The sequence below is a fragment of the Scyliorhinus canicula genome, chromosome 3, assembly GCF_902713615.1.
Source record: "Scyliorhinus canicula chromosome 3, sScyCan1.1, whole genome shotgun sequence".
NCBI lineage: Eukaryota > Metazoa > Chordata > Chondrichthyes > Carcharhiniformes > Scyliorhinidae > Scyliorhinus > Scyliorhinus canicula.
In genome coordinates, this window is record NC_052148.1 from 10169101 (window position 1) to 10194857 (window position 25757).

Sequence of the window (25757 nt, forward strand, 5' to 3'; positions counted from 1 at the left end):
GAGATAGACAGGGAGAGAGAGAGAGAGATGGACAGAGAGACAGAGATGGACAGAGAGAGAGAGATGGACAGAGAGAGAGATGGACAGAGAGAGAGATGGACAGAGAGAGGGATGGACAGAGAGAGATGGTCAGAGAGAGAGATGGACAGAGAGAGAGAGATGGACAGAGAGAGAGATGAACAGAGAGAGACGGACAGAGAAAGGGAGAGACAGAGAGAAAGATGAACAGAGAGAGATGGACAGAGAGAGAGAGATGGACAGAGAGAGAGATGGACAGAGAGAGATGGACAGAGAGAGTGAGATGGACAGAGAGAGAGAGAGATGAACAGAGAGAGAGAGAGATGGACAGAGAGAGAGAGATGGACAGAGAGATATGGACAGAGAGTGATGGACAGAGCGAGAGAGATGGACAGAGAGAGAGATGAACAGAGAGAGACGGACAGAGAAAGAGAGAGACAGAGAGAGAGATGAACAGAGAGAGAGAGGTGGACAGAGAGAGAGAGAGATGGACAGAGAGAGAGAGATGTGGACAGCGAGATGAACAGAGAGAGAGAGGTGGACAGAGAGAGAGAGATGAACAGAGAGAGAGAGGTGGACAGAGAGAGAGAGAGGTGGACAGAGAGAGAGAGAGAGATGGACACAGAGAGAGATGGATAGAGAGAGAGAGATGGACAGAGAGAGATGGACAGAGAGAGAGAGATGGACAGAGAGAGATGGACAGAGAGAGAGAGATGGACAGAGAGAGAGAGAGATGGACAGAGAGAGAGAGATGGACAGAGAGAGAGAGAGATGGACAGAGAGAGAGATGGACAGAGAGCGAGAGATGGACAGAGAGAGAGAGATGGACAGAGAGAGAGAGAGAGAGGTGGACAGAGAGAGAGAGCTGGACAGGGAGAGACATGGACAGAGAGAGAGATGGACAGAGAGAGAGAGATAGACAGAGAGAGGTGAACAGAAATAGAGCTGGACAGAGAGAGAGGTGGACGGAGAGAGAGAGTTGGACAGAGAGAGAGAGATGGACAGAGAGAGAGATGGACAGAGAGAGATGGAAGGAGAGAGAGAGACATGGATAGAGAGAGAGAGGTGGACAGAGAGAGAGATGGACAGAGAGAGAGATGGACAGAGAGAGAGAGATGGACAGAGAGAGAGAGAGAGAGATGGGCAGGGAGAGAGAGAGGTGGACAGAGAGAGAGATGGACAGAGATAGAGAGATGGACGGAGAGAGAGACATGGATAGAGAGAGAGAGGTGGACAGAGAGATGGACAGAGAGAGAGATGGACAGAGAGAGATGGACAGAGAGAGAGATGGACAGAGAGAGATGGACAGAGAGAGATGGACAGAGAGAGAGATGGACAGAGAGAGATGGACAGAGAGAGATGGACAGAGACAGAGAGATGGACAGAGAGAGATGGACAGAGAGAGATGGACAGAGACAGAGAGATGGACAGAGAGAGATGGACAGAGACAGAGAGATGGACAGAGAGAGATGGACAGAGTCAGAGAGATGGACAGAGGGTTTCAGGGATAGGGAGAGATACAGAGGCACACAAATGGAGAGTGGACAGGGAAGGAGAGAATGGGGAATAGGGGTAGGGATAGAGAGGGAGAAGATAGAGGCGGGGGATAGAGTTTAGGGAGAGTGAAAGAAACATATCGAGGGGGCTTGAAGGGAGGGAAATATACTGGGTGCCATATAGATGCCACTGTCTGAGTGACAGGCTGTAAGGTCATTGAGAGATGGGCAGATCACTGAGATGTACAGACTGTGATCCGCTGATGATGTACAGTGTAAATGGGTTGTCAGTGAGTGTTGCTCAGTGCTATATGACTTACCTGCCAACACTTTACAGAGCTCCACATCGCAGCCCGGAGCACCAAGCTGCTGCCTGTTGAGTGGCGGTGAGGATTTGTGCTGAGTGGGAAGTAGCTCCCTGTGTTAAAGCCATGTTGGAGAGTCAATGTGGTGCTGGGCAGGCTGGGAGGGCAGACACTGGAGAACAGTTAAAGGCGCCGGGAAACAGGAGCGCCGGTTTAGCCGACAAGTATATATTCACATCTTGCGTGGGTGTCAACATCAAAGGGAGTGGTGCAATAAAGAGATAAAAGTAACCCTCTGTCAACTAAGGCAGCACATCAGGCCAGGGCACAGCCTGTGTGGGTGTTGGGTGAAGGGTGAGTTGTCCTGTGCTTTGTGTCAGTTCTGGCTTGTATTGTACCTGTCATTCTTTTATCATGTGTGTCTCTGGCATGGATTCCAGTCCCTAATTGCCTCTTGAGAAGGTGGCGGTGAGCTGCTTTCTTGACTATCAGAGAAATCTTGGGATGTATGCCTAAAATCCTTCAGAAATCTTCCAGCACCAGGTTAAAGTTTGTTTCGAATCACTAGCTTTCGGAGCACTGGTCCTTCCCCAGGTGAATGGAGCAGTGCTCCAAAAGCTCGTGTTTGAAACAAACCTGTTGGACTTTAACCTGGTGCTGGAAGACTTCTTACTGAGCCCACCCCAGTCCAACACCGGCATCTCCACATCGCAAAATCCTTAAGACAGCAGGGCAGGTAGATTAAGAAGGCATATGTGACACTTGCCTTTATTCGCCCAGGCACAGAATATAAGAGCAGGCAGGTTCTGATAGAGCTGTGTAAAACGCTGGTTAGGTCACAGCAGGAGCACTGGGTGCAGTTCTGCTCCCCACACTGTAGTGACTGCACTGGAGAGGGTGCAGAGGAGATTCACCAGCTTGGATGGAGCCTTTCAGCTCCGAAGAGAGGTTAGTTAGGCTGGGGCACACACAGAACATACTGGACAATCTCAGCAGGTCTGACAGCATCTGAGGAGAGAGAAGGGAGCTAATGGCCGGGATTCTCCCAAAAACGGGGCGTTGCCCCCACAGCCGCCGGAAAACAGGCACGAATCACTCCAGACTTTTTTCAAAAAGTGCGGAGTGATTGTCCGACTTCAAGAGGGATAGCAGGGCCCTGGCGTGCTCCGTGCAGCTCCTGCTACCGATACAGGGCCTGCACCTCCGGACGTGGGACCGCGCATGCACACGGCAGCCGCTTTCGCGCATGCCGCCGCGCAACATGGTGGAGCCACACAGCAGGCCGGCGCGGAAGAAGATAGGCACACCCTGGATCGCGCGCCCGCCGATTGGTAGCCTCCGATTGCGGGCCTGGCCATCGTGGAGGCCGTCCCTGGAGTCTGATCCCCCCGCCCCCCCACATGGCCGCGGGTCCGCGCTCCCGCCTGGCGAAACCATACGGGAACCACGCTGGCGGAACGCGGCCGGTCGATTGCGGAGTATCGGCGCGGGGACCTCTTTCAACGGCCCCCGATTGGCGCCGCATCGACCACGCGCGACTGACGCCGATTCTCCAATCGCCGGAGAATCGCGGCCCAGCGTCGGAGCTGATCGCGGATCTGAGACCCCATTCTCCGCCCCCACTCCGAGCGTGATTTCGGAGCAGAGGCTCGGACAACCCCGGCCAACGTTTCCAGCCTGGGTGACTCTTTGTCAAAGTTTTGACAAACCCTTTGTCAAAGTCATCCAGACTGGAAACGTTCGCTCCCCTCTCTCTCCACAGACGCTGTCAGACCTGCTGAGAGTGTCCAGCATTTTCTGTTCTTGTTTCAGATTCCAGCATCCGCAGGAATTTGCTGTTGTTCGGCGGGGAATGAATTCCTCCGAGCAGCGAAGGCTGATTGAGTGGATACAATTATAAGGGGTGTAGATGGGGTGGAGGTGATGGAACCTTTCCCCTTAGCAGGGTGTCAGTAACCAGGGGGGCCATAGATTTAAGGTGCGGGGCAGGAGGGTGGTGGGAGTGTGGAACTCGCTGCCTGAAAGGGTGGTGGAGGTAGAGACCCTCACAACATTTAAGAAATATTTAGATGTGCACTTGCGATGCCAAAGCTATGGGCCAAGTGCTGGAAAATAGTTTGAGTTTTCAGATTCTTAATGGCCGGGACAGATGTGATGGGCCGAAGGGGTTCTTTCCATGTTGCACAAACTCTGATTCTATGGCTGTATGAATATAACTGAATGTTTTAACAGATCCAATCACGGGCAGTTAACGGTATTGCTGTGGGACTGGAGTCACACAGGCTGGGTTCGGTGACAGACTTCCAGGCCAAAAGGAATCCTGGGCTCTGAGGATGACCTGGGAGTTTCCTGGTAACAATGACTGAGATTGGTTTCTGTTGCAGGTTTAGTGAATTAATTGAGTTTAAATTCTTGCTGCTGTACTAGTTTCAGAATCATTAATCATTTTCTCTGCCTCACTACTCCAATAACATACCCATCATGTTACTGCACCACTCTGTTTTTTGTGTTCTGTTTGGTGAAATAACTTTCTCTTGGGGGGATTTGCTTTTTGGTTTGAGTTTTCTGAAGTTTTGTTCTGTGTACCCCGTACTGTACCTGTCCTGGGAGTGTTTGATGGGGACAGTGTAGAGGGAGCTTTACTCTGTATCTAACCCCGTGCTGTACCTGTCCTGGGAGTGTTTGTTGGGGACAGTGTAGAGGGAGCTTTACTCTGTATCTAACCCTGTGCTGTACCTGTCCTGGGAGTGTTTGTTGGGGACAGTGTAGAGGGAGCTTTACTCTGTATCTAACCCCGTGCTGTACCTGTCCTGGGAGTGTTTGTTGGGGACAGTGTAGAGGGAGCTTTACTCTGTATCTAACCCTGTGCTGTACCTGTCCTGGGAGTGTTTGTTGGGGACAGTGTAGAGGGAGCTTTACTCAGTATCTAACCCCGTGCTGTACCTGTCCTGGGAGTGTTTGATGGGGACAGTGTAGAGGGAGTTTTACTCTGTATCTAACCCCGTACTGTACCTGTCCTGGGAGTGTTTGATGGGGACAGTGCAGAGGGAGCTTTACTCTGTATCTAACCCCGTGCTGTACCTGTCCTGGGAGTGTTTGATGGGGACAGTGTAGAGGGAGCTTTACTCTGTATCTAACCCCGTGCTGTACCTGTCCTGGGAGTGTTTGATGGGGACAGTGTAGAGGGAGCTTTACTCTGTATCTAACCCCGTACTGTATCTGTCCTGGGAGTGTTTGATGGGGACAATGTAGAGGGAGCTTTACTCTGTATCTAACACCATACTCTACCTGCCCTGGGAGTGTTTGATGGGGACAGTGTAGAGGGAGCTTTACTCTGTATCTAACCCCGTGCTGTACCTGTCCTGGGAGTGTGTGATGGGGACAGTGTAGAGGGAGCTTTACTCTGTATCTAACTCTGTGCTGTACCTGTCCTGGGAGTGTTTGATGGGGACGGTGTAGAGGGAGCTTTACTCTGTATCTAACCCCTGCTGTACCTGTCCTGGGAGTGTTTGATGGGGACAGTGTAGAGGGAGTTTTACTCTGTATCTAACCCCGTGCTGTACCTGTCTGGGAGTGCTTGATGCGGACAGTGTAGAGGGAGCTTTACTCTGTATCTAACACCGTACTCTACCTGCCCTGGGAGTGTTTGATGGGGACAGTGTAGAGGGAGCTTTACTCTGTATCTAACCCCGTGCTGTACCTGTCCTGGGAGTGTGTGATGGGGACAGTGTAGAGGGAGCTTTACTCTGTATCTAACTCTGTGCTGTACCTGTCCTGGGAGTGTTTGATGGGGACAGTGTAGAGGGAGTTTTACTCTGTATCTAACCCCGTGCCGTACCTGTCTGGGAGTGTTTGATGGGGACAGTGTAGAGGGAGCTTTACTCTGTATCTAACCCCGTGCTGTACCTGTCCTGGGACTGTTTGATGGGGACAGTGTAGAGGGAGCTTTACTCTGTATCTAACCCCGTGCTGTACCTGTCCTGGGACTGTTTGATGGGGACAGTGTAGAGGGAGCTTTACTCTGTATCTAACCCTGTGCTGTACCTGTCCTGGGAGTGTTTGATGGGGACAGTGTAGAGGGAGCTTTACTCTGTATCTAACCCCGTGCTGTACCTGTCCTGGGAGTATTTGATGGGACAGTGCAGGGGGAGCTTTACTTTGTATCTATCTGATTATCTGGAATATATTTACAGGGATATTCTACAGTTCCAGGTGTCCTGCTCTGTGTGTGATCCGGTCTCTGCCTAATTAACTCCCAGAGATTGAGCCAGACCGCTTTGTCCCCCTGGTTGGAAGCTGTGAATTAATGGGAACTGAGAGAACAACAGTGAATCTGCCTGGTAATGGCACCTACCTCCTGTAGTTCTGTCCATGTGTTTCTCCATTCCTATCTCTTTGAAGACAGGCTTTTTCGGCACTCAGTTATACAATCACTTTATGCGGCTGAGAAGCTGTTTTATTATATATCAGACAAAACACAGGAGGCAAAGACTCTCAAGGGCGAGACTCACCCTGTGCGATTACAGGGACATTGAGCCTGTGACACCAGTCCCAGCCCATTACTGGTTAGGGGGGGTCTCTATCGCTTCTTTCACTGTGCCCTGTGACTGCCGCCTGTTCAGTGCTGTGATATGTGATGTCCTCCGACTCTGCTGCATCCACCTCCCTCGTTTCAATCCCTCCCACTGGTTGCTGTTAGAAGCTCTGGGCAATGCTGGCTTGACTGATTCACCTTCCTCTTTCTGAGTTATTGCTGAGAAACAGAAAATAAAATGAAAGTGAGTTCATGAGTCTTGTTCTTCTCCCTGTCTCTTTTTCCCTCTGTCTCCTCTCCCTCTGCTTCCCTCTCTCTGTCCTGTCACTCTCTCTCTCTCTCGCCACTGGCTCTATCTGCTTCTCTCTCCTGCCTCTGTCACCTTTTCCAGCCTCCCTCTATCTGCCTCTATTTCATCTCTCTGGTTCTCTTGCTCTGTATCACTCTGTCTTCCCCAGCTCTGTCTTTTTCTCCCTCTGTCTATCTCCTTCTCTGTCTCCTGCCCTTACTTCTGTCTCTCTCACTCTCTCTCCACCTGTCTGTCTCTCTCTCTGCCTCTCATCTCTCTGCCTTCCTGTGGTAAACACCACTAGTGATATAGAACATAGAACAGTACAGCACAGAACAGGCCCTTCGGCCCTCAATGTTGTGCCGAGCCATGATCACCCTACTCAAACCCACATATCCAGCCCACACCCGCAACCCAACAAGCCCCCCCCCCTAACCTTACTTTTATTAGGACACTACGGGCAATTTAGCATGGCCAATCCACCTAACCCGCACATCTTTGGACTGTGGGAGGAAACCGGAGCACCCGGAGGAAACCCACGCACACAGGGGGAGGACGTGCAGACTCCACACAGACAGTGACCCAGCCGGGAATCGAACCTGGGACCCTGGAGCTGTGAAGCATTTATGCTAACCACCATGCTACCCTGCTGCCCTTGATATATTTTATGTATTTCAGCACTGCCTGTGTATTAAAGGTACGACGGTAAATCCCAGCCTGCTGACTCCTCCCAGCAGGCGGAGTATAAAAGTGTGTGCTCTCCTGCGCTGCTCCCATTCTGGTTTCAGCTGCAGGAGGCACAACATCTTGTGTAATAAAGCCTCGATTGTTTCACCAGTCTCGTCTCGTGGTCATTGACGGTACATCACTCCCTTTTCCCTTCGCCCTTCAACTTCTCCCACTCTCTCTATGCCTATCTTCATCGTTGTCTTTCTCTCTCTTTGTCTTTCTCTCTCTCTGCCTCTCACTTTCTGCCTCTCTGCCTCTCTGGCTCCATATCAGTAGTTCAGTCTCTATTTCTGTTATTTAAATACCACGCTGCTTCATTTGATTTTTCACAGTTATTTCTCTCTGACCCCACTCCGCTGCCCGAGACCCACCCACTGCCCCTCCGGCACCCCCACTGACCCCACTCCCCTGCCCGAGACCCACCCACTGCCCCTCCGGCACCCTCACTGACCCCACCCACTGCCCCTCCGGCACCCTCACTGACCCCACCCACTGCCCCTCCGGCACCCTCACTGACCCCACCCACTGCCCCTCCGGTACCCCCACTGACCCCACTCCCCTGCCCCAGACCCACCCACTGCCCCTCGGGTTCCCTCACTGACCCCACCCACTGCCCCAGACCCACCCACTGCCCCTCCGGCACCATCACTGACCCCACTCCCCTGCCCGAGACCCACCCTCTGCCCCTCCGGCACCGTCACTGACCCCACTCCCCAGCCCGAGACCCACCCACTGCCCCTCCGGTACCCCCACTGACCCCACCCCCCTGCCCCAGACCCACCCACTGCCCCTCCGGCACCATCACTGACCCCACCCACTGCCCCAGACCCACCCACTGCCCGAGACACACCCACTGCCCCTCCGGCACCCTCACTGACCCCACTCCCCTGCCCGAGACCCACCCTCTGCCCCTCCGGCACCCCCACTGACCCCACTCCCCTGCCCCAGGCCCACCCACTGCCCCTCCGGCACCCTCACTGACCCCACCCCCCAGCCCCAGACCCACCCACTGCCCCTCCGGCACCCTCACTGACCCCACCCCCCAGCCCCAGACCCACCCACTGCCCCTCCGGTACCCCCACTGACCCCACCCACTGCCCCAGACCCACCCACTGCCCCTCCGGCACCCTCACTGACCCCACTCCCCTGCCCCAGACCCACCCACTGCCCCTCCGGCACCGTCACTGACCCCACTCCCCTGCCCGATACCCACCCACTGCCCCTCCGGCACCCTCACTGACCCCACCCCCCTGCCCCAGACCCACCCACTGCCCCTCCGGCCCCCTCACTGACCCCACCCACTGCCCCAGACCCACCCACTGCCCCTCCGGTCCCCTCACTGACCCCACTCCCCTGCCCGAGACCCACCCACTGCCCCTCCGGCACCCTCACTGACCCCACCCACTGCCCGAGACCCACCCACTGCCCCTCCGGCACCCTCACTGACCCCACTCCCCTGCCCCAGACCCACCCACTGCCCCTCCGGTCCCCTCACTGACCCCACTCCCCTGCCCGAGACCCACCCACTGCCCCTCCGGCACCCTCACTGACCCCACTCCCCTGCCCCAGACCCACCCACTGCCCCTCCGGCACCCTCACTGACCCCACTGTAGCCATGCTGGCCACGCAAAATGGACACTGAGCCAAACTAAAATGGAAGGCTGCTGAGAAACAGACAGTTCAGCCAGAACAGCAGTCTGCAAAGAGCAGTTTGCATTCTGCAGCAGCAGAAACCAGTTTGGGCTCAGGTGAAGAGACCTTAGCTAGGTGCAAATGGCAAAACGCTTTGCATGCTAATGAGGCCATCAGACTTGAACACCCACACAATAGATACATTTGGTTCTGAATGGACACATTCCAATCAAGACCCAGACATCGAGGCACCAGAAACCTCCGAACAAAAGGACATAAGAAACGCCCCCTCCATCACGGAGACCCCCTCGCATTGGGGAATTAATCCAGTATCGATAAGAAATTGATCCAATAGGTAGAGCCCGCCCGAGAAGAGGGAAGGACAACGGAACCCCTATAAAAGATAGGGACCTCGTGTTGTCCGGTCTGTTAAACCTGTGCTCCGGCCCCGACTGACACCTGGTATCCTGACTCCAGCCGTTGAGCACCAGCCGCCGAAACCGTAAGTTCAACGCTCGCTACGCGATCCAAGCCCGCTAGACTCCCAAGTGCCAGAACGCTTGCTGAAGGCTGCAGACAAAACCAGGACGAAGGCCTCGTTCTCTGACCTTGCCTGTTCCTGTTAGATAAGTATTCTGTTTGCTTATGTTTAGTTGTAGCTTAGTCTCTTAGTGTGTGTGCATGAGTATTTATTATTAACTGTATAATAAATATTGATCGTTTGAACTTGACTAATCGGTGTATCGTCTTTATTACTTTGAATTTGACCTTGGAATACTTGTGACGTTGCCTATACGGCAGCTGGCGACTCCAGAGCTTAAATAATTACATAGAACAGAGCCTAGCAGTGTTAAGCACACGTCGAACTCGGAGGCGTGTTAATACACTCCAATAAACGCGTTTTACGCCCATAGTAAAACGTGCAACATTTAGTGGCGACATCCGCCGGGACCCTGTTGTAAGTGGAAACACCACAGTGTCCAGGACCCTGAAATTTGAATTAGAACTCCAAATTGCAGAGAAAGAAAGAGATCACAAGTATTCAAGGTGTTCAAAATAATAAGCGAAATTCGGAAGTGTGTTTAGTGCATGCGTACTAACAGGGCTGTAAGGTAAAACTGAAAGCTTTTTGTTGCGACAAACTTTCGGTAGTTTTGTAATCGGAAAATAGCGTAAGCCGTACCCTTTTTACGAAACACCACCCCAGCAACCCCCTGTTCCAAATTATAAAAAGAGAGTCAGAGGAAATGGCCATGCAGGCAATGGAACGTCTGATGGATCCAGCAAAGTTTGTGGTCGCAGCGACCAGCAGCAGTAGCAGAGTAGGCCAGTGTCCCACGTGGGAGCTGGAACTCCGCAAATATCTGCAGGGAAAGGGATGGCCCCTTTGGAAAGAGTTTTGTGCAAATGAGGAGACAGGTCCCGGAAGTATAGGTCATACTTGGTGGGAGAACCTCTCTCAGATACACAAAAAGAGTTTAAGTAAAGCACGCAAGCCGATGGCGATTGTGTCCTGTTTGGCACAGTTGCGAGGCGCAGAGGAGGTCATCAGGACGCTCCGGGCAGATTTAGAGGAAAGGAACCGAATGAGTAAGGTCGATGTCAGGGACATCGAGAAAGAAAACCTGGATCTTAAAGGGAAGTTGGCAGAGAAGGGTAGAGAGGTGGATGATGCCAAGAGGGCTCACCAGTCTTGTCTAGCTCATCTGAACAGTTCCCAGACCCAGTATGAGAAAGCCTATCAGGACGTGCAACGTGCCGTTCTGATAAGACAGGAATCGGAGAAGCAGGTGGAGGCATTGCAGAGGCAATGCTCCGATCTCAAAGCAGCTTTGAGAGCACTCCACGCTGCAACGACCGAACAAAGACAAAGCACAGTTGACCACGCGAAATGCAGAAAACAGATTGCGGAACTGCAATCTCTGCTTTCGGTGCAGAATGGCTTCCAAAGCACCTTTGGAGCTCAGTTAGATGGGGAAAACGCCCCAGATTGGCAGGAATTAAGCGAGACAGCGCAGCGGTATGTTCAGGGAACATGTGCGCCCGCAGCTCAGCAGGAACGACAGGCACCCCAACCCCCCACAGCTCAGATCATAACCGCACCCATGAATCCCGTAACCACACAGAGGAAAGCCGAATCAGAAGGCGCCCCAGACATAACTTACACCACCCCTTTAACAGTAACCCAGCTAAGGGACGCTTGTGAAAAGATCACTCCGTTCCTCCCCACCGCAGACCCCCACCAGTTTTTCGCAAAAGTAAAACAGCAGGCTACCATGTACGGCCTGGATGAGAGAGAGCAGGTTAAGCTCACCGTGTTGAGCTTAGACCAGAGTGTAGTGGCAGCCCTCCCCGACCCACAAAACGTGGCAGGAGGCAGCCTAGAGGAGATGCACACTGCCATTTTAGATGCCATCGGGTACAATAGAGGTGACCCCGTAGAAGGATTAAATAAGTGCAGGCAGAAGAGATCCGAACACCCCACAGCATTCGCAGGAAGGCTGTGGATTCATTTCAGCGCAGTTTTCGGACAGCTAGATAGAGCGCATTTAACCCGCGAAAACATGGTTAAATGGACGCGCACAATTATCTCACACGCAACAGAAGCAGGACAGAGCGCTTGCAATAATTACGACCCCTCAGAAGAGGCCCATAACGAAAAATGGGTCCTCAAAAGATTGTCCCGCGCTTGGGAGCAATCGCTTCAGGCAAAAGCAAAGGTTAGATCCCCAGAAGAGGCTCAGGCTGCTGCAGACATCCAAGCAGTCAGAGAGCACCAGAAGCCCGCATGGGTAAATGAAGGCAAGAGCAGCCCTCAACAGAAAGGACAGGAATGCTATAACTGTGGACAGTTAGGGCATTGGGCAAAAGAGTGTAATGCACCCCAGCGATCTCAGAGAGGCCAGCAGACAGGCACTCTGAACCGCAACAAGGCAAAACCCATCCACAATGTAACAGTACAGTCAGGACCCACCAATGTGGACGAGACGAACTGACGGTGTTCGGGCTCCCCCACTTGGGTCTGTGACACACTATGGGACTCATCAGGGAGGCCCGTAGTCACGGCAAAAGTCAAAGGGAAGCCCATAGAGTTATTGTGGGACACAGGAGGATCCCGCACCACCATTAACTCCACAACCACGGCACACTCAGACACGTGGCCGACCACCTCCACCATCACACTTAGCGGGTTCACCGGACACTCGCAGCAGGGACATATCACAGCACCCGTAGCGATCCAGCTAGGGAACATTAGCACAAGGCACCCCGTAGTTTTAGTAAATCTTCCCCAGACAGCAGAGCACATCCTGGGGATAGATTTTATGAACGCTCACAGCTTGTCGTTCGACCCAGTGAACCAGTGTGTCTGGCGAATGGCGAGATCAGACAGAGCACCAGCCACCCTCACAGTAGGAGACTACGCTAATCGGATTAGCGCAGTGGGAGAGTACTCATTCGACCTGACTACACTCCACACCGACCGACAAATTAAGGCCCTACTAAACAAACACAGGACAGCATTTGCAAGTCACCGTCATGACTGTGGCAGAATGACTGGACAAGTTCATGTTACCGGACAGGACCCCCGACCGCAAAAGCAGTATAGATTTCCCCTCGAGGCAGAGGTGGAAATAGAAAAAGTTATAGGCAGCTTGTTGGACCAAGGTGTACTGAGAACGGTAGCCTCCACCAACAATGCCCCTATTTGGCCAGTGAGGAAGCCCGATGGATCATGGCGTCTGACCATCGATTATCGGGAACTCAACAAAGTAACCCCCGCAGTAGCCCCAACGGTAGCTACTAGTCCCGAGACCATGCTCAAGCAGGGTCTCAACGCCAAGTACTTCACGGTATTGGACATCAGTAATGGATTCTGGTCAATACCATTGGCAAAAGCGTGCCAATACAAATTCGCATTCACTTTTAAAACACAGCAGTACACGTGGACATGCCTCCCACAAGGATTCCACAATTCACCCTCCATTTTCCACCGACAGCTGGCAAGTGGATTAGAAAAATTTTCCCGACCCGAATGTCTGGTACAGTATGTAGACGACCTACTACTGCAGACAGACACAAAGGCAGAGCACATTTCGCTTCTGGCCGAACTCCTAGAACTCTTAACTGAAATTGGCTGTAAAGTTAACCCGAAAAAGGCCCAAATATTGGAAAGTAAAGTGATGTATTTGGGATCAGTCATCACGCACGGCAAACGCGAGATCGAATTCAAAAGAATTGATTCGATCGTCAAATTGCCCCTTCCCCAGAATGTTTCAGCCCTCCGGTCGTTTTTAGGACTGGTTGGCTATTGTCGGAACCACATCGACGGATTCGCGACAAAAGCCGCCCCACTTTCAGACCTCCTTAAGAAAGGAGCCCCCTGGGAATGGCTTCCGCAGCATACAGGCGCTGTGGAAGAGTTGAAACGAGCCCTTAGTGCAGCACCCGCGCTGCTAGTCCCCGACCAACTTTCACCGTACGCAATAGAGGTAGCGAGCACCGATCTGACCCTCTCGGCCGTGTTGCTTCAGGAACGGCACGAGCAGCTAAGACCAGTGGCTTATGCCTCCCGACTGTTAGACCCGGTAGAACAAGGATTTTCAGCCTGTGAGAGGCACCTCCTTGCTGTCTTCTGGGCAGTGCAGTATTTCTCATACATCACCGGACTAAACCCCATCACCATTCTAACCGAACATACACCCACACAGCTACTACTAGACGGTCGACTGAAGGACGGTTCAGTTAGCCAGATTAGGGCAGCTAGGTGGACCCTACTTTTACAAGGACGGGACATTACAGTTAAACGGACACGCACACACACATACTTAGCCGACAACCTCCAATACCCCGGACAGCCCCATGACTGTGAAATTGTAGCTCCCCTGCATAACACAGGACCCTTTTTAGCCAAAACACCCCCCAGCAAGATAGGGAACCCAAAACAAAGCCCCCAACCCACAGACACGTGTGGACCCTTGAGGATTTATGTAGACGGTTCCTCCACAGTTTTAAATGGTGAGCGTATCACAGGATGCGGCATCTATGTAGAGGACGCGCAGGGGCGCGCTCTCGAAGAGATAGCTCTTAAGTTACCAGGTCACTTAGGCGCGCAGGCAGCAGAGCTAGCAGCCATAGCGTACATAGTGGACCACCCCGATTCTTTCCCCAGCCCAGCAGACATATATTCAGACAGCTTATATGTCTGTAACAGTTTAACCGATTTTCTGCCCCTGTGGAGGACACGAGGCTTTGTCTCCGCAGACGGAAAACCCCTTCCATCAGCCCCCTTACTCCAGCATATCCTAGAGAAAGCGAAGGACAGGACCTTCGGCATTATAAAAGTTCGAAGCCACCATAGGTCATCACCCCCTGGGAATGTAAAAGCCGACGCGTTGGCTAAGGCAGGTTCCAGGAGAGGACACTTATGGACCCCCCCAGCTAGCGCACCAGCTAGCGCCCCTGTGAGCGCAGTCCAAGTCTCACAGACTGATATTAAAGATCTCGTGACAGCACAAAAACAGGACGGAGACCTCAGGGAGGTTTTCAAGGGAAACTTTGTGCCTGCGTACGAGCACTTTAAACACGCACTGACCACACATGAGGGTGTGATCATTAAGGACCGACTTTATGTGGTCCCACAGCAGGACAGGAATCAGATGATTGCCTTGTTCCATGACGGACACGGGCATCAGGGAATTGATGCAACAACGAGGCACCTCAGGCAACTCTGTTGGTGGCCTGATCTCAGGAATGATGTAACGCACTACATAGAGAATTGCCTGATTTGTGCACAGAATAACCCGGAGCGGTATTCTAAGAAGGCACAACTTCGGCATACTCGCCCAGTTAACGGCCCTTGGACAAACCTCCAGATCGACTTTATAGGTCCATTGCCCCCTTGTCGGAATGGCTATAAATACGTTCTGGTGGTGATAGATACCTTTACCAAATGGGTAGAGGCATTTCCCTCACGAACAAACACAGCTAAGACAGCTGCAAAGATCCTGACCCACCACATCTTCACGAGATGGGGTTTACCCCGAAGTATCGATTCGGACCAGGGATCTCACTTTACAGGACGGGTCATGAGGAACGTCCTGACAATATTCGGAATCAAACAGAATTTTCATATTGCGTATCATCCACAGTCCAGCGGGATTGTGGAGCGCATGAATCGGACCCTAAAAACTACCCTTAGGAAAATGGTTCAAGAGAACAATTCCACATGGGATTCAGTGCTCCCCTTTGCACTTATGTTCATAAGGAACACTGTCTCCACATCGACAGGATACACACCACACACACTCATGACCGGACGCCCTATGAAAGGTACAGAATTCCTTTTAGGACTGGACATGACAAGCCCCGAAGTGACGGCCCTCACACATGAAAAGGCAGTTAAAGAACTAGTTGAGACTGTGAGGTCTGCACAGCTCGCAGCCGCAGTCCAGCTAGGGAAACGCCGACAGCAACGGACTGCCTGTTTCAATAAGACCGTACACACCACAGAATTCCAGGTTGGGCAACAGGTAATGTTATCTGTTTATAACCCCAGCAGTTTTTTGGCTCCAAAATATTCCGGTCCCTACTCAATTTCGGACAAAATTAGCCCCTCCGTTTACAGGATCAAATATCCTAATGGGAAGACCGCGTGGTTCCATATAAACCAGTTAAAGGCTTATGGAACACAGGCCAACCATGCCCACCATGTCCTGCTAGACGCGGCAGAACACTTCACCCCGCCCACCAGAGACATTTTTCCACCATCCCCCTCACAGACCAGTACATCAACGGACTCGCCCACGACTCCGCCCACAGACCACTACAGACCACGCCCCGACACGCCCACAAGCTGCCACAGCAGAGACAGTAGGACAGACACTGACTCTGAAGACAGCGACACCACACAGCCATACAGCCCACACTGCACCACCTACGACCCCGACTCCAGTGACCCCATGGAAGTCACTTACCTCAAAAACCCCGAACCACCACCCGACCCCGACTACCCCGACAACACACTCGACGCCACACAATGGCACAGGGACAATTCCTACAGACTTGTCCGCAATGATGAAAGTGACCCCCGGTCACACAACTCCAAAATAGCATGCCTGATCCACACAAGGGTGTGGGATCCGGGAGAGCAGGACGACACGGTGTCTGACTCCCGACACGGCAACCCCTTTGTGACCCTGTTCACAGAGGCAGAATCAAAGTGAGGTGTCCAGATGATGTAAGATAGGAATCGTTTGAGGGAAACGATGTCCTTTCTGATGGAACCTGCACGTATGTTTGTCTTCGTTTTATGTTTGTTTGTCTCCGGATTGTACAATGTTTCAGTTGGAGGATGGACATCTTCTTTTCAGCTGAAAAGATTGTGACCACCTCACATACACGTTAGCTTGTCCGCAGATACTTCTGAGAACTTCGGTTTGATTGGAGATCTTTTCCAAAGTTGTAAGGCCACACGCCAAATAGTTTATCTGCAGATATCTCTGAGAACTTCAGTGATGTCCTCAGTTGGAGCATCTTGGCTCCCTTGGTTTTTTTTTAGGTGCCCCTCTATTCGGCGAAATAGAGGCTGCAAGTCATGGTCAACACATTCGTACCCGTTTCTTTCCAGGTTACTCAGGCAGTGGACAAACGGCACTGAGGACCCGCCCTGTCTGAGAACCAACCCTTGGTCAGCCAAGCTCGGGTATGGCACAGCACGCCCTACCCGGGGATTCCATCCAACTCGTACCCGTCGCGGCCCATACGCAACTCATTCGGATGTTTGTTTCCAAATTTGTTTTCATTTTACGTTAGGTAGCCCTTCGGCCACCATCCCACATGCTATTTACATCCGGGAACATTCGGATGGTAAATCAGCAAAGCCTGCGAGACGGCTCGCAGAAGGAAGGATTGTTAGGTGTATGCTGGTCTTTAAATTCGCTTTTTGGAAAAAAAAAAATGAGGGGAGTCACAGGGTGTGACTTAGCCAGTCATTTTAAAGGGTCAATTGGGTTTTGAAAGACAGATGCACTAACAAGTAAAGATCTTAAACTGTGTATTGACAGATACTGTGCTTGATCCCAAAGGTTTCAAAGGACGAGACAGAGGTCGAAGCCAGGATTGTCAATACCGGAGGAAGAAGGAAGAGAAAGAAGAAGAACAGCAAAATGATGGAAGCCCACTTATTACTATTTAATGTCATATGTATATGTGTGGAAACAAGACACGTTTCCCCCACAACCCCCACCGTAAATGTTAGTACAGCAAACCCCCAGTGCTCAGCTCTGATCAGCGAGGTTCAGACCTGGTGTACTAAATTCATGACGTGGTACTCCATGTCCTACATAATCGAATCACTGTTGGTGATTGCGATCCTCACCATCCTAGTGCAGACCCTCAGGTTGAGGAAATGGAAGAGGAGAGCCTCTCGTTCCAGCACCTCACCCATCTATAGAGTGCAATCCCCCATCTTCGGATTCCACCAAACCCCTCAACCCCTCACTGATTACAACACTCTGTAAATAAAATTCAGCCATGTATTATATTGTTCCATACTCGACTGCCGAGTTGGGAAGTGTGATGTTGTGGTGTGAATGGTTAAGGTTTAGAGTGATTAAATGTTTAAGTTAAGGTTAAGGTTAATAGTGATAGGTAGAGGTTCCCAATTGTAGTAATGCATGTCCCTTTGACATAGGGCCAAGTAGAAATGTTAGTTAAATTTTTTTCTCTTCTTCCCATAGTTTAGAACAGAGTAGAACAGGAACTGGCAAGAGGTCAGAACACAAGGAGGCAAAGTACATAGGTGATCCTTCACAATAGTATGATTGTGAGGATCACAAGGAGGGAATGTAGCCATGCTGGCCACGCAAAATGGACACTGAGCCAAACTAAAATGGAAGGCTGCTGAGAAACAGACAGTTCAGCCAGAACAGCAGTCTGCAAAGAGCAGTTTGCATTCTGCAGCAGCAGAAACCAGTTTGGGCTCAGGTGAAGAGACCTTAGCTAGGTGCAAATGGCAAAACGCTTTGCATGCTAATGAGGCCATCAGACTTGAACACCCACACAATAGATACATTTGGTTCTGAATGGACACATTCCAATCAAGACCCAGACATCGAGGCACCAGAAACCTCCGAACAAAAGGACATAAGAAACGCCCCCTCCATCACGGAGACCCCCTCGCATTGGGGAATTAATCCAGTATCGATAAGAAATTGATCCAATAGGTAGAGCCCGCCCGAGAAGAGGGAAGGACAACGGAACCCCTATAAAAGATAGGGACCTCGTGTTGTCCGGTCTGTTAAACCTGTGCTCCGGCCCCGACTGACACCTGGTATCCTGACTCCAGCCGTTGAGCACCAGCCGCCGAAACCGTAAGTTCAACGCTCGCTACGCGATCCAAGCCCGCTAGACTCCCAAGTGCCAGAACGCTTGCTGAAGGCTGCAGACAAAACCAGGACGAAGGCCTCGTTCTCTGACCTTGCCTGTTCCTGTTAGATAAGTATTCTGTTTGCTTATGTTTAGTTGTAGCTTAGTCTCTTAGTGTGTGTGCATGAGTATTTATTATTAACTGTATAATAAATATTGATCGTTTGAACTTGACTAATCGGTGTATCGTCTTTATTACTTTGAATTTGACCTTGGAATACTTGTGACGTTGCCTATACGGCAGCTGGCGACTCCAGAGCTTAAATAATTACATAGAACAGAGCCTAGCAGTGTTAAGCACACGTCGAACTCGGAGGCGTGTTAATACACTCCAATAAACGCGTTTTACGCCCATAGTAAAACGTGCAACACCACCCACTGCCCCTCCGGCACCCTCACTGACCCCACTCCCCTGCCCGAAACCCACCCACTGCCCCTCCGGCACCCTCACTGACCCCACTCCCCTGCCCGAGACCCACCCACTGCCCCTCCGGCACCCCCACTGACCCCACCCCCCTGCCCCAGACCCACCCACTGCCCCTCCGGTACCCTCACTGACCCCACCCCCCTGCCCCAGACCCAACCACTGCCCCTCCGGCACCCTCACAGACCCCACTCCCCTGCCCCAGACCCACCCACTGCCCCTCCGGTACCCCCACTGACCCCACCCCCTGCCATTCCGGTACCCCCACTGACCCCACCCACTGCCCCTCCGGCACCCCCACTGACCCCACTCCCCTGCCCGAGACCCACCCACTGCCCCTCCGGCACCCTCTCTGACCCCACCCACTGCCCCTCCGGCACCCCCACTGACCCCACCCACTGCCCCTCCGGCACCCCCACTGACCCCACTCCCCTGCCCCAGACCCACCCCCTGCCCCTCCGGCACCCTCACTGACCCCACTCCCCTGCCCGAGACCCACCCACTGCCCCTCCGGCACCCTCACTGACCCCACTCCCCTGCCCCACACCCACCCACTGCCCCTCCGGTACCCCCACTGACCCCACCCCCTGCCATTCCGGTACCCCCACTGACCCCACCCACTGCCCCTCCGGCACCCCCACTGACCCCACTCCCCTGCCCGAGACCCACCCACTGCCCCTCCGGCACCCTCTCTGACCCCACCCACTGCCCCTCCGGCACCCCCACTGACCCCACCCACTGCCCCTCCGGCACCCCCACTGACCCCACTCCCCTGCCCCAGACCCACCCCCTGCCCCTCCGGCACCCTCACTGACCCCACTCCCCTGCCCGAGACCCACCCACTGCCCCTCCGGCACCCTCACTGACCCCACTCCCCTGCCCCACACCCACCCACTGCCCCTCCGGTACCCCCACTGACCCCACCCACTGCCCCTCCGGCACCCTCACTGACCCCACCCACTGCCCCTCCGGCACCCTCACTGACCCCACTCCCCTGCCCGAGACCCACCCACTGCCCCTCCGGCACCCTCACTGACCCCACTCCCCTGCCCGAGACCCACCCACTGCCCCAGACCCACCCACTGCCCCAGACCCACCCACTGCCCCAGACCCACCCACTGCCCCTCCGGCACCCTCACAGACCCCACTACCCTGCCCGAGACCCACCCACTGCCCCTCCGGTACCCCCACTGACCCCACCCACTGCCCCTCCAGCACCCTCACTGACCCCACTCCCCTGCCCGAGACCCACCCACTGCCCCTCCGGTACCCCCACTGACCCCACCCCCTGCCCCAGACCCACCGACTGCCCCTCCGGCACCCTCACTGACCCCACCCCCTTGCCCCAGACCCACCCACTGCCCCTCCGGCACCCTCACTGACCCCACTCCCCTGCCCGAGACCCACCCACTGCCCCTCCGGTACCCCCACTGACCCCACTCCCCTGCCCAGGCCCACCCACTGCCCCTCCAGCACCATCACTGACCCCACTCCCCTGCCCGAGACCCACCCACTGCCCCTCCAGCACCATCACTGACCCCACCCACTGCCCCAGACCCACCCACTGCCCCTCCGGCACCCTCACTGACCCCACTCCCCTGCCCCAGACCCACCCACTGCCCCTCCAGCACCATCACTGACCCCACCCACTGCCCCAGACCCACCCACTGCCCCTCCGGTACCCTTACTGACCCGACTCCCCTGCCCCAGAGACACCCACGTGTCGTACAACGGTACATAGGTGGAGCCCACATGGGCAACAGCGTGATACAGTGTAATACAGCAGTGAATGCTTAGTACAATACGTTCACCACACCTGCTACAACCTGTCTCTGTGTCCCACACCCCTACCTCCTGTCTCAGGCCCTGTCTCTGTGTCCCACACCCCTACCTCCTTTCTCAGGCCCTGTCTCTGTGTCCCACACCCCTACCTCCTGTCTCAGGCCAGGCCTCTTTGTCCCACACCCCTACCTCCTGTCTCAGGCCAGGCCTCTGTGCCCCACACCCCTACCTCCTGTCTCAGGCCCTGTCTCTGTGCCCCACACCCCTACCTCCTGCCTCAGGCCCTGTCTCTGTGTCCCACACCCTACCTCCTGTCTCAGGTCCTGCCTCTGTGTCCCACACCCCTACCTCCTGTCTCAGGCCAGGCCTCTGTGTCCCACACCCCTACCTCCTGTCTCAGGCCCTGCCTCTGTGTCCCACACCCCTACCTCCTGTCTCAGGCCCTGTCTCTGTGTCCCACACCCCTACCTCCTGTCTCAGGCCCTGCCTCTGTGTCCCACACCCCTACATCCTGTCTCAGGCCAGGCCTCTGTGTCCCACACCCCTACCTCCTGTCTCAGGCCCTGCCTCTGTGTCCCACACCCCTACCTCCTGTCTCAGGCTCCGTCTCAGGCCCACACCCCTACCTCCTGTCTCAGGCCCTGTCTCTGTGTCCCACACCCCTACCTCCTGTCTCAGGCCCTGCCTCTGTGTCCCACACCCCTACCTCCTGTCTCAGGCCAGGCCTCTGTGTCCCACACCCCTACCTCCTTTCTCAGGCCCTGTCTCTGTGTCCTACACCCCTACCTCCTGTCTCAGGCCAGGCCTCTGTGTCCCACACCCCTACCTCCTGTTTCAGGCACTGTCTCTGTGTCCCACACCCCTACCTCCTTTCTCAGGCCCTGTCTCTGTGTCCCACACCCCTACCTCCTGTCTCAGGCCAGGCCTCTGTGTCCAACACCCCTACCTCCTGTCTCAGGTCCTGCCTCTGTGTCCCACACCCCTACCTCCTGTCTCAGGCCAGGCCTCTGTGTCCCACACCCCTACCTCCTGTTTCAGGCCCTGTCTCTGTGTCCCACACCCCTACCTCCTGTCTCAGGCCCTGCCTCTGTGTGCCACGCCCCTACCTCCTGTCTCAGGCTCCGTCTCAGGCCCACACCCCTACCTCCTGTCTCAGGCCCTGTCTCTGTGTCCCACACCCCTACCTCCTGTCTCAGGCCAGGCCTCTGTGTCCCACACCCCTACCTCCTGTCTCAGGCCCTGTCTCTGTGTCCCACACCCCTACCTCCTGTCTCAGGCCAGGCCTCTGTGTCCCACACCCCTACCTCCTTTCTCAGGCCCTGTCTCTGTGTCCCACACCCCTACCTCCTGTCTCAGGCCAGGCCTCTGTGTCCCACACCTCTACCTCCTGGTTCAGGCCCTGTCTCTGTGTCCCACACCCCTACCTCCTGTCTCAGGTCCTGCCTCTGTGTCCCACACCCCTACCTCCTGTCTCAGGCCCTGCCTCGGTGTCCCACACCCCTACCTCCTGTCTCAGGCCCTGTCTCTGTGTCCCACACCCCTACCTCCTGTCTCTGGCCCTGTCTCTTTCTTCTTGACTCTGTTGCCTCTCCCCGCTTCTCTCTCTCCTCCCCCTCCCCTCTTTTCGTATCTCTCCTCTCTAGTTTTCACTTTTCTCTCCACTATCTCTCTCTCTCTCCATCTCTTTCTTTGTATCTCTCCTCTCCCTCTCTCTTTTTCTCTCCCTGTTTTTATTTGCTCTGTCTCTCTTTCCTCACCCCTACCTCTCTATGATTCAGGCCTTGTCTCTGTAGCCTGTACCTGGTTTCTCGGTGCCTTTTTTCCCAGGCCCAGCAGCCGTGTCTGTAACTTTTCGTCGCCTCAGAAGGATGGTGTCCAGTTCACTCTGTTTCTTCTCCTTTTTCCAACTGTATTGCCGCACTTTCCTGTTTGACATTGTATCCTTCAAAGAAAATTCACATCGAGTCAACCACATGCAGGTAAACCAGCCTTGAAACCAACCGATTATCCTTGGGAATATATGGTGCTGGATTCTCCGTCGGTGGTACCCTCCCCTTCGCCGGCGGCGCACTCACGCCCGCGGGTTTCCCTACAGCGTGAGGATGCCCACAATGGGAAACCCCACTGGCCGGCTGCTGGGATGACGATATCGCTGCCGGTGGGGGCGCACCGCACCAGAAAACGGGAGCGACGGGGCGGATAATCCTGCCCAAGGTGTTTGAACAGGATGTCACTGTTGGAACCATCAATTCATCAGACACGTGCTTTCAGATATGAACAGTGGTTTTAATCTACTTACTACAGAGCCAGCCTGTTCCGCGTTGATGAACTCTCGATGAACTGCAGGCTGACTCTGGACAAGGGTATTTATACAGCAGCACAGGGGGGAGGAGTCATGGGCGGAGCCAAGGGTGGAGCCCTGTTCAAACCCCTGAGCATTCCCAGAGCTACTCCCCCTCGTGGTCGGATAACGCTACTGCGCTTACAAAGGTATTGGTAAATACAGTGTGAATTACTAAGTTACATTCACCACAGTCACTTCCCAAAACCGTTCCCATTTTTCCCAGAAGTCCATGTTTAAATCCTAGCAATCCGCCCATGCTACAGTACTGAAATGACTCTTATTAAAGTCACAAATGGCAGCCTGTGTGAATAAGACAAAGATAAACCTTCCCTCCTTGACCTTCTGGAGCTGTCTGCGCCCATGGACTGGGTTGGCTGCACCATCCTCCTCAAACACTTTGTCCACTGTCGTCCAGCTGGGTGGGGCTGCTCTCACCGTCTGCCATTCTCATCTCTCTAATCATAGCCAGGGTATCAATGGTCTCTCTTCCTGCTCCCGCACCGTTACCTCTGATATCCCCAAGGATTGATCCTGGGTCCCCTCCTATTTTTCATCTGCAGGCTGTTCCTCAGTGACATTATCCAAAAGCACGGAATGACTTTTCACTCCTACACCCAGCGCGACCTCACCACCGCCTCTCGCGACTCCTCCGCAGTCGCTAAATTCTCAGATAATTCCATCAGCCATCTCGTACTGGGTGAGCAGAAATGTTTCTCCAATTAAATATTGGGAAGTCTGAAGCCATTGATTCAGCCACTAAAACAAACTCCATTCCCTAGCTACCGGCTCCTTCCCTCTCCATGGCTGGCAACTGTGATGAATGTAAGAAATTGTCACATTTTACATTTTTTACAGTAATATTATTAAAACCTGGGTTAAGATGTATACAGACAGTATGACCACTGGAGTTGTAATGAAGGTGTTAAAAAAGTGAGGCAATCATTGATTTATAGGTGAACGCTTCTGCTAATAGATCTTGAGAACCATTTACTTGTTTGCAGATAGCTAGCTAATGGAATACTGTTTTGGTTTGAAGGACCCTTGGGGTGCGATTAATTTGTGAGAGGTATTGTTTCATAGAATTCATAGAATTTACAGTGCAGAAGGAGGCCATTCAGCCCATCGAGTCTGCACTGGCTCCTGGAAAGAGCACCCTACCCAAGGTTAACACCTCCACCCTATCCCCATAACCCAGAAACCCCACCCAACACTAAGGGGAATTTTGGACACTAAGGGCAATTTATCATGGCCAATCCACCTAACCTGCACATCTTTGGACTGTGGGAGGAAACCGGAGCACCCGGAGGAAACCCACGCACGCACGGGGAGGATGTGCAGACTCCGCACAGATAGTGACCCAAGCCGGAATCGAACCTGGTACCCTGGAGCTGTGAAGCAATTGTGCTATCCACAATGCTACCATGCTGTCCTGTGTTTGGTCCTGCCGAAACAAGTAAAGGGCATCTTGTCAGAAGAGACAAAGAATGCCTTATGCTTTGGGTCCAGATGATGTAGTTAATGGGAGGAGCCAGGTCTGTCTGAAGAATCAGTAGGTCCTAGATTACTAATATGAACAATGTTTCAGTTTGGTCCTGAATGGTTCTCTCTCCAAAGATTCTATACAAAGAAAAGCAAGTAAAAGCCTGGGTGTTAAACGTATTCACGGGTGGCATTTGAAATATATCGGTTTGCTTAATTGGAACATAGTGGCAGGTTTGGTAAATAGGTTGAGGTTTATTCCTTTACTTCATAACTTTTGTAACTGTAAAGCTAGTTCTTTGTTGCTGATGTGGTTAATTCTGTGTTAAAATTAAAGTTAGTTTTAACATAGAATACACCTATGGGTCAGTGTTATCACTCTGGGGGTGCAACAACATTTCTACACAGTTTTACAAATTGAAGATAGTTGGGTTCTCTTTCGAGATCCGAATACAACTCGCCAAAGCCGAACCAGATTGATTGGAACTTTGGTCTCATATTTGACCCTGAAATGAGCTTCTGCCCACAAATCCATGCCGTCGCTAAGATAACTACTTTTCACTTCTGTAATGCTGCCTGACTTTGCCCCTGTCTTAAACTCATCTGCTGATGAAGCCATCGTTCATACCTATGTTACCTCTAGACTCGACTATTCTAATGCACCCTTCCCTGATCTCCCACACTCTACCCTATGTGAACATGAGTGGATTGAAAACTCTAATGCCCGTGTCTTATTAAGCCTTATTCACCCCTGCACCCGCCAACCTACACTGACTTCTGGTCAAGCATGCATCAAATTTAAAACAGACATCGCTAATTTCTTTTTCATTCACCGAATGTGGACATTGCTGATTAGACCAGCATTTCTTGCCCATCCCTAGTTGCCCTTCAGAAGGTGGTGATGAGCTGTCTTCCTGAACCGCTGCAGTCCTTGAGGTGTAGGTACACCACAGTGCTGTTAGGGAAGGAGTTCCAGGATGTTGCCCCAGCGACAGTGAAGGAACATCAATATATTTCCAAGTCAGGATGGTGAGTGACTTAGAACATAGAACAGTACAGCACAGAACAGGCCCTTCGGCCCTCGATGTTGTGCCGAGCAATGATCACCCTACTCAAACCCACGTATCCACCCTATACCCGTAACCCAACAACTCCCCCCCTTAACCTTACTATTAGGACACTACGGGCAATTTAGCATGGCCAATCCACCTAACCCGCACATCTTTGGACTGTGGGAGGAAACCGGAGCACCCGGAGGAAACCCACGCACACACGGGGAGGACGTGCAGACTCCACACA

At 53.2% G+C, this 25757-nt stretch overlaps 2 protein-coding genes across 2 annotated transcripts in view; both read right to left on the minus strand.

Moving 5' to 3' along the window:
* ankrd53 (ankyrin repeat domain 53) overlaps positions 1 to 2083 on the minus strand; it is a 62248-nt gene extending 60165 nt beyond the window's left edge. The window contains exon 1 of the mRNA XM_038793002.1: positions 1835 to 2083. The gene's annotated coding sequence lies outside the window, so the exon portion shown is untranslated. The remainder of the gene's footprint in view (positions 1 to 1834) is intronic.
* Positions 2084 to 6253: 4170 nt separating this feature from the next.
* shtn2 (shootin 2) overlaps positions 6254 to 25757 on the minus strand; it is a 28703-nt gene continuing 9199 nt past the window's right edge. Inside the window, exons 4-5 of the mRNA XM_038793003.1 lie at positions 22436 to 22577; positions 6254 to 6572 (exon numbers count right to left, since the gene is read on the minus strand). Coding sequence (XP_038648931.1) covers positions 6379 to 6572; positions 22436 to 22577 — 336 coding nt within the window. The 3' untranslated portion in view covers positions 6254 to 6378. The remainder of the gene's footprint in view (positions 6573 to 22435; positions 22578 to 25757) is intronic.